The sequence below is a fragment of the Oryzias melastigma genome, linkage group LG9 (assembly GCF_002922805.2).
Source record: "Oryzias melastigma strain HK-1 linkage group LG9, ASM292280v2, whole genome shotgun sequence".
NCBI lineage: Eukaryota > Metazoa > Chordata > Actinopteri > Beloniformes > Adrianichthyidae > Oryzias > Oryzias melastigma.
The window spans coordinates 16,244,468-16,254,310 of NC_050520.1; the positions used below are offsets into that span (position 1 = coordinate 16,244,468).

A 9,843-nucleotide genomic window follows, 5' to 3' on the forward strand; every position below is an offset into this window, starting at 1 on the left:
ACAGATGGATGGATGATGGACAGATGGATGGATGGACGGACGGTTAGATGGACGAACGGACGGACGGATGGGTGGACAGATGGATGGATGGAAGGATGGATGGATGGACGGACGGACGGATGGACGGATGGAGGGATGGATGGACGGACGGACGGTTGGATGGATTTATGGACAAACGGATCGAGGAATGGACAGATGGATGGATGGACGGACGGTTAGATGGACGAACGGACGGTTGGATGGACAGATGGATGGATGGAAGGATGGACGGACGGACGGTTGGATGGATTTACGGACAGACGGATGGACAGATGGATGGATGGATGGACAGATGGATGGACGGACGGACGGTTGGATGGACGAACGGACGGACGGATGGAGGGATGGATGGATGGACGGACGGTCGGATGGACGAACGGACGGACGGATGGACAGATGGATGGATGGACGGACAGTTGGATGGATTTACGGACGGACGAATGGATGGATGGACGGTTGGATGGACGGATGGATGGATGTTGACACCAGGAACAAAAAACCTGTGGTGGAACAAATTTTAACACCACCTTTCATTACTTTCGCTTATTAGAATTAATCCGTCTCCAATATCTTTCCCAAAAGTTTGTTGGATTTCTCTTTGAGCCTAAATGATCTGTTTTAAGTTGTTGAATTAAAAAATGTACCCCAAATTCCTCTTATCTGGGGTCTGCCACAGTAAAAGCCAAGCGTGCTCCAGGAACTCTGGTTGTAAGGACTTGAACAGCTGAAGTTTAAAACAACATGAGATAATTCATTCTTCTGGCCAGAAAGATGAGACTCAGCTGTACATTCTTATAAAATCATGTATTCGTGTCTCTGTTCGCCACAGAACTAATGTGACTTTTTAAGATGCAAAAAATCAGAAAACAAGTTTCAGATTTTTTAACACAAATTTAGCAACCATTTCTGTCAGGTTTAACTGAATGAGAAAAGCGGCTGGTCGAGCCGCTTTTCTCATTCAGAATCTGCTGTAATGATCATGTTAACGGTATGTGACAGGAGCCATGTGTACTGTGCTGAATGCTAACATGAGTTGTCCCCCCCAGAAGCCACCTTGTCTCAGCTGTCAGACAGCGGGCAGACTCTGAGTGAGGACAGTGGGGTGGATATAGCAGAGGCAGGAGCTCTTAGTAAGGACGGGAGCCCTCGACCCAGCAAGAACCTGCAGGGCCTGCTGGAACAGTCAGGGATCTGCGCACCTTTATCAGGGGCCACAAGACAAGTGAGGCTTTCACGCTGCCATCACTGCTCACCATGCTGCTCAGCTTTCATCTCAACAAGCTCCTTCTGTTCCCATCCTGAGGTGGCTTTCATCTGTTTTGATGTCAAATCATAATGATCATCCACCTTTTTTCTGGTTTATATCACTAAGCAAACACAAAGCAGAAGCCTTACCACTGACTTCACAGGCAGTAAATCAGGAACAATAGCAAGGAGAAAACAACTGTCTGTGAAACCCTGACAGTTCTGCGACCATCTAGTTACCATCTTAAATAAGTTTGCAGGTCTGATCTAGTGGTTATCATGAATTCATTTTGGTCCCTGACCTTTCTCTTTTCTGTCTGCACAGACAGCCTCACCTGTTCTGGGAGCCACCGCTGTCCTGGTGCGGGTACTGAAAAACGCTGACACCCTGGGCATCGCCATAGAGGGAGGAGCTAACACACGTCAGCCTTTGCCACGCATAGTCACCCTTCAGGTAAGACGTGCAATTACAAATAAGACTTTGTGCTTGAGACCGTTTACGTTAGTAATTATTCATCAAAATTTTAATAAATAAAGTTGTGATAATTAAAGAGGCCATACCATGACTTTCTTAAACCTTTCAGAATAAACTATATCAATTTATATCAGGGGAGTCAAACTCAATCGCATAAGGGGCCAAAACCCAAAACACACCTTAAGTTGTGGGCTGAATAGGATAAACATTTATTGAACACTCTAAAACTACATTATTAAAACTTTAAAACTGTAGCTTTTTAACATAATTATGAACTAGATATATAGCATTACCTGTGATAATGCTAGTGTGATGCTGGAAGCTGAATTTGGCTGCTGAAGATGCTGAAATTGATAGCTGAAAAACAGTAAAAATGTTGAAATTGATAGCCAGCTAAAATATTAGATAAATGCCAACTTAGCCTAAAGAACGACAAATAAAATAAGGTTATCCAAAACAGCTACTATATAACTCCAAAACTAAAAAAAGTCTAAATTGGCTAAAACAGCTAGCATGTAGCTTAATCATTAGCTAAACCAAAAAACACCCTAAAAAATCCAAAACAAGCAAAAATAGTGTAGCTGAAATATTAGCTAATTATTAAGATTTTTTTAGGCTATTTGGGAGTGAAGCTAATATTTCAGCTACATGCTAGCTATTTTGGCTAATTTAGGCTTTAAGCGTTTTCAGCCATTAACTTCAGCATCTTCAGTGGCCAAATTCATCTTACAACATTCACACTAGCATTATCACAGCTAATACTATATATCTAGTTTGTAGTTAGTTTAAAGCTAATGATGGTTAAGATGTGTGTTTTACATCCAGTTTGATGATGACTCAATTAGCTGAGTAATTGGACAAAATAATCGGTGATTAGTAAACTCTTAAAATAATCGTTTTGTGGTGGCACTAATCTGGAATGTTTGGAATGAAGAGCTTTATAACATTCCCAGTGAATTCAGCTCAGTTCAATGTTTCTTTCTTGGTGGTAAATAAACTGAATTGAAGAGACTGTGTGAAGACCACATGGTCTTAATTCTTCCTCCTAATGTCTCTGTTGACAGAAAGGAGGCTCTGCTTATAACTGTGGGCAGCTGAAAGTGGGTCACATCATCCTGGAGGTCAACGGTGTTTCCATGAGGGGTCGAGAGCACAAAGAAGCCGCCCGGATCATTGCAGAAGCCTTTAAGACCAAAGACAAGGACCACATTGACTTCCTGGTGGTTGATTCAGGGACTGGTTAGAGTGGATGTCACAGCTGTGAGGAGTCTGTCCAACACCACCACTGTCTGTGGTCAAGTCAGGGTGATCACCATCCAAAGATCTACTGGAGGTGTGCTCCCCAGACTCTGCAGAGATTTGCACAATGGAAAACTAAAAAAGGCTATTCCAGAAATAATTCCTAAGACATCCTCAATATCTGCATCAACTGCTGTTTGCATTTCTTAGTTTTTCCTTTTTAACTGGTTTTCAAGCTTTAGAGGTTGAAGAACCAGAAGGTCAGTTAGTGAAGTACGGGTGTGTTCACTAAGCAGATGATATTTAAAATGAGATGAATATAAATAAACGCAGATGTCTTGATCTTGTACATGCTGTTTTTCTCCTTTTTGTCGTCTTCAAACTGGAAAAAATCACAAAATAAAAACTGCACCTGATCAAAAGCAAAGCAGTGATAGTGCAGGCTCACAGCCACAGGAACTGCCAGGTTCAGCGGTGAACAAACCTCCATTTTAGTAATTAAAGGTCAAACCTGAAAAGGTGGAGAAGCGTTCTCCATTACATCTATTGGCTACAAAGTACGACATCATTTTAATTCAGTTCACTTAATTTGGTTCTTGAAAATGATGAATTCATGTGACGTCACACAAAACGGCGAGCGTGCAGAGTGACTTTGGATATATGTTATGCCTAAGGTTTAGAACGGCAAAGCTGACAGCTGAACGCTGTTTAAAGCAACTTTACATAAATAATAAAAGGTAACCTAACCAATTGTAATGTACAATATGTATTTTCTAAATGTCCTTCCTGGTTGTTTCCCCTCATTATTCCTCCTGCAGAATCCTCCACAGCTGCTTCCCCAAAATGATATTAAACCAGTCGTGGATTATTTCTCTCTACAACCCGGTCACAGTTAGATGAAGGTTACAGGAACTTCATTGAATGCTGCTGGTTTGATTATGAAGGTCATTCAGATTTTATTCTTCTAATTGAGTATAATGCTAACGCTATCTTTCCCCGACAGGGATGAGACGTAGATCTGCAGAAAATCTTTTCTGTCCAGTTAAAGTTGATTATTTCTGAGTTCACAAAATCACTAAAAACAGAGATAAAGTCAGACAATTTCAATGTGTCTGACAATAAAGAAAAACTAATAACTGTTGTGTTATTTTCTGAAGTAGCTCCCTTTATAATTTGAAACCGTCAATAAAATATTCCTTTTAAAAGCATTCCTAGTTTTACAATTACCCTTTAACATACCCCTAAATCAGTGGCGGGCCGTGCATTTCACACCTAGGCCTTCAGTAGTGCTCCATCTGAATCAATCCAACCCTCATTAACTATTTTATGGCAATAAAACTTCTACTGCAGGTACAGCTGCCACACACACACCAAAAGCATAAAAAATAACCTGATAAAATTTCAATATTATGTAGGGAGATAGCAAAATTTTACTCACCAAAAATCCAGATTATTTAAACACAAAATCCATCCTTTCTATCCTCAAGAAGATTTCAATCACTCTGTCGTGCAGAATCCGTGCGTTTCGCAGATGGAAAGTGTTCCGTGGCTGTGATAAGCTGGAAAATGTTCTGGTATTCCTGAAGCCTCTTGTGGTCCAGGAGGGAGACAAACATCAGTTTTTGTGATCTTGAAATCTGGTCTGTGTCTGGAAAATAATATTGTCGGTAGTGCGCGCGAGGATTTTGCGCTGCACCTCTTCGTGAGCTCGGAGCGCCCGCGGTGCGTTCAGGGGCCTCGTAGATTTCCTCGTATCAGCTTCACTCCCGCTCAACGGAGTCACGGAACTCCTTTACCCGTGCCAGACAAAACTGTGCCACAACTTTACCCAGACATTCATTTTCCACCAAAAATCAGACGATGAGACGCTTTCCACTGGTAACATCTTCAAACCTGACACGCCGCTCCTCGGCACCTGTGTCCGTCACATAACGCAGAACCAGAGCGAGCTGCGAGCTATCCAATCAAGGCTCGTGAAAATGATGACGTTTCCGTGCGCCTGCTAGCTGGCCTTGGTGTCGCCTACTCCAAATCTGATTGGTTGAAGCAACAGTTTGGTCGACAATTATTTTATGCTACAGGGCCCGCAGAACTGATTGTGAAGGCCTCCGGGCAGATTTCTTTGACCCTAGCAACAAATGGTGCTGCAATGTGATTGGTTAATGCTTAAATAGGAAAATACACGTCTGGAAGCAGCGCAACCAGGGAGACAGCAATGAAAGGACGAAGACAGAGCATTTGGAATTATAGAATACGTATTCACGGAAATAAATAATAATTAATATCAGTCTGTGATTCAGATATTTTTAGGCCAGCAGAGAAGGCCTTGCAGGCCCTGACGGCCCGCCACTGCCCTAAATACAACAAATACTTCTTTTTATTACAACTACATTTAGAATGGGTGCAGTTAAAACACGCCAACATGCAGCTATGTGCATCTTGGCTACTCCTATTAAACATGAATTTGCATCAGTTTTTGCGCTCAATCACACCTAAAACAAGTGTTAATAACATCAAGCAAAATAGAACCTGTGAGAATAATATCTGCTTAAATGAAAGGTTGATATTTTCAATAGAACCTCAAATATTGAAGGATTATTCAAATTTGTATTTAGATTTGTTAACAATTTAAGACACGAAATGAAAATACAGTTCAGCAGGACATTCATTAAATAAATATTGTACATTTTTCTGTTGGAATTGGTAAGGTTGCCTTTTATTATTGATGTAAAATTGTGTTAAACAGCGTCCAGCTGTCAGCTTTGCTGCTCTGAACCCGAACACTGGAAGTGACTTTTCGCATTTTCTCCATTTTGTTTGACGTTACTGTGAAAAGAGTTTCTTTTTTTACATCATTTAGTATTTCTATCTTCTTATCACTCTCTAAACCATCTCGTCTCATTTCTTTTCGCAATATCAAAAACATAAATATAACCTTAATCTCATTCCTCTCCCTAACTCATCGAACCCGGATGACATTGTTTCTGTTTACAATAATTCTCTTCTTGATGTTCTTAATCTCCTTGCTCCTGTTAAAACCCGCTCTGTTTCCTTCACCAAGTCTCCTCCATGGTTCACCTCCGATCTCCGTCAGATCAAAGCCAATGGTTGCAAACTAGAGCGGCTTCTTAGGAGAACTGGTTTGTCTATATAAGGTAATGTACATGACACACATCACACAGTGCAAAGACTTGGTCTCCCACACAAAAACTAACTATTTTCCCATCTCATATCTGAAAACAAAGGTAACCCTAAAACTCTCCTCTCCCTCATGGACAATATCTTTCTTATCCCTGATAGCCTCCCTCCCCATTTGTACTCCAGTGATACCTATAACCCCCTTCAGGCATATTTAACCAAAAAAATAAAACAATCCACCATCATCTCTATTCTTCTTCCTTTTCTGTGTCCAAAACAATCTCTTTTTTCCAGCTCCCAGACGCCGGTGAAATCAGTTCTCTCATCCAAAAATCCAAACCTTCAACTTGCCTGCTTGATCCACTCCCCTCATCCCTGGTTAAGTCATGCCTCCCATCTATCCTCCCTTTAATTTCTGCCATCATTCCTCTTTAACTACTGGTATTGTTCCCTCACAGTTCAAAACTGCTGCTATCCAAAAGAAACCTGGTTGAGATCCCAGTATTTTTAGTAATTTTCGTCCAATCTCCAATTTACCTTTTATTTCTAAAATTCTAAAAAAGTGGTTGCCTCCCAACTCCACCAACACCTTAAGCAAAATAGTTTCTTTGAACCCCATCTGTCAGATTTTCGCTCCTTACACAGCACAAAAAACGCTCTTGTTAAAATAACTATCGACCTTCTCCTAGCAGCTGATTCTGGACTCCTCACCATCCTCGTCCTCCTTGATCTGAGTTCATTTGTTACCATTTCTCACTCCATCCTCCTCCATAGACGGTCTTCTCTTGGTATCACTTCCACCCCCTCCGATGGGTCCAATCCTATTCTTTGGGCCGGCTTCAGTTCATTCAACTCAAATCATTTAAATCCCAGCCCTCAACAGTTTCTTCCGGTGTTCCACAAGGTTCTGTCCTTGGTCCACTTCTTTTCATCACTTACCTCTTACCTCATGGCAATATTTTCCTCAAATTCAATATCAGTTTTCATTGTTTTGTGGACAACACCCAGCTCTATCTGTCCAGTAAGCCTGATTCCCCCCACCCCCACCCTCTTCCATCTCTCTCCTCATGCCTATCTGAAATAAAAAAAAAAAACTGGTTCACTCTAAACTTCCTCAAACTCAATAGTGACAAAACTGAATTACTTCTCATAGGCTCCAAATCCACACTCTCTAAAGCTCCAAGTTTAACTCTCCCCATTGACTCATCCCTGGTTTCTCCATCCCCTCAGGTAAAGAGTCTGGGTGTCGTCCTCGACAGTACACTATCTTTCCACTCTCACATGAATAGCATCACTAGGTCTGCCTATTTCCATCTTCGTAACATTAACCGTCTGCGCCCCTCTCTCACCGTTCACTCTGCCTCAATCCTAGTTCACAGTCTGGTCACTTCACGACTATCCATCCATCCATCTTCTTGACCGCTTCGTCCCTTTCGGGGTCGCGGGGTGCCGGAGCCTATCCCGGCTACTGTTGGGCGAAGGCGGGGTACACCCTGGACAGGTCTCCAGTCTGTCTCAGGGCCTCAATCACACACACATTCACTCTCACATTCACACCTAGGGGCAATTTAGAGTCACCAATCAACCTATGAAGCATGTTTTTGGACGGTGGGAGGAAGCCGGAGTCCCTGGTGAAAACCCACACATGCACGTGGAGAACATGCAAACTCCACACAGAAAGGTCCCAGCCGGGATTCGAACCGGGGCCTTCTCGCTGTGAGGCAAGAGCGCTAACCACTGCGCCACCGTGCAGCCCCACTTCACGACTAGATTACTGCAATTCACTTCTTTCTTGTCTGCCAAACAAAACTCTCAATAAACTCCAACTGGTCCAGAACTCAGCTGCCCACATATTTTCCAGAACTCCATCATTTCACCAGATCACCTCCGTCCTCCAGCAACTACACTGGCTACCCATTAAATTCAGAATCCAGTTCAAACTCCTTCTCACTTTTAAATCTCTTCACAACCTGGCTCCTCCTTATACGTTGCCGATCTTCTCCATATTCACACTTCCTCCCGCTCTCTCCGGTCCTCTGCTTCTCTCCAGCTCACCGTACCCCCTGCCTGTCTGGTTACCATGGGGAGCCGAGCCTTCAGCTGCTCGGCTCCCAAACTCTGGAACTCTCTTCCTCCTGACCTCCATAATATCCACTCTTTTCCTTTATTCAAATCCAGACTCAAAACTCACCTGCTTAAATCTGCCTTTGCACTTTGACCCAGTACCCAATCTTCTGTCTGTTGATTTTATTGTGCCTTGCTTTTATGTGGACTATTTTATTATTATAATGCTATTTTACTGTAAAGTGTCCTTGAGTTGTTTGAAAGGCACTTCAAATAAAATGTATTATTATTTTGTGAGGAAGGGGCTGCACGGTGGCACAGTGGTTAGCGCTCTTGCCTCACAGCAAGAAGGCCCCGGTTCGACTCTCGGCTGGGACCTTTCTGTGTGGAGTTTGGATGTTCTCCCCGTGCATGGAACATAACACAGAACATGTTATGATTTCTCTGACTGGAGAACATGAATGCATGTTGTGATTCAAAAGCCTTACAATTATTTGATAAATCCTGAAGAGAGTTCACGATTATGTGTAAATTTAATTAATGATGGAAGTTTTATTGTGAGATGCACAATTTCTAAATGAGCATGAAAACAGTGCAGAGCAAACAGCTTCCTCCTGTTCCGGTCACAGAGGAGCTGTCATCAGGGGAGGGGGTGGCCACCCCCATTTTCAATTTCTAAGCAGGGATTACTGAAATAACTTCATCTTAAAAAAAAGAGTTTGTAGGTGGGATGAGCTGCACTTAAGCCTCAATGACTGATGATCAGAAAATGAGTCTTCAATCTCCCTCCTCTCTATACTCCAACTCCTCACAGATTTAGTCTGACGTGACTGACACAAGTCTCTGAAACCGCATCAGTCTCTCAAACAAAAACAAGAAGACACATGCACAACACAACTCAAGTCTGCAACCAAGACTGTCACTCACTTCATATTAAACATGAACATGTTGATCAGGTGCTTTATAACAAACTGACAGTCTGTATGCCAGGGGGTTCAAACTCAATCGCACAAGGGGCCAAAATCCAAAACACACCTTAGGCCGCGGGCCGAACATTTATTGAATGCTAACACTAAATTTTCAAAACTTTAAAACTGTAACTTTTTAGCATAATTATTAACTCGATATATAGCATTACATGTGATAATGCTAGTGTGAATGCCGCAAGCTGAATTTGGCAGCTGAAGATTCTAGTGACGATAGCTGAAGATGCTGAAGTTTATGTCCTATAATGAAGCTCATGTCCTAAAATGAAGCTCATGTCCTATAATGAAGCTCATGTTCTATAATGAAGCTCATGTTCTATAATGAAGCTCATGTTCTATAATGAAGCTCATGTTCTATAATGAAGCTCATGTTCTATTATGAAACTCATGTGCTATTATAAGGCTCATGTCCTATAATGAAACTCATGTCCTATAATGAAGCTCATGTTCTATAATGAAGCTCATGTCCTATAATGAAACTCATGTGCTATTATAAGGCTCATGTCCTATAATGAAACTCATGTCCTATAATGAAACTCATGTCCTATTATGAAACTCATGTTCTATAATGAAGCTCATGTCCTATAATGAAACTCATGTCCTATAATGAGGCTCATGTCCTATAATGAAGCTCATGTCCTATAATGAGGCTCATGT

At 42.0% G+C, this 9,843-nt stretch overlaps 1 protein-coding gene across 1 annotated transcript in view; it reads left to right on the forward strand.

The window, feature by feature from the left end:
- Positions 1 to 3,347, forward strand: part of LOC118599195 (whirlin-like) — a gene marked incomplete at its 5' end in the record, with an annotated part of 6,404 nt that extends 3,057 nt beyond the window's left edge. Inside the window, 3 exon segments of the mRNA XM_036213764.1 lie at positions 1,086 to 1,261; positions 1,610 to 1,738; positions 2,824 to 3,347. Coding sequence (XP_036069657.1) covers positions 1,086 to 1,261; positions 1,610 to 1,738; positions 2,824 to 3,003 — 485 coding nt within the window.
- Positions 3,348 to 9,843: the final 6,496 nt, after the last annotated feature.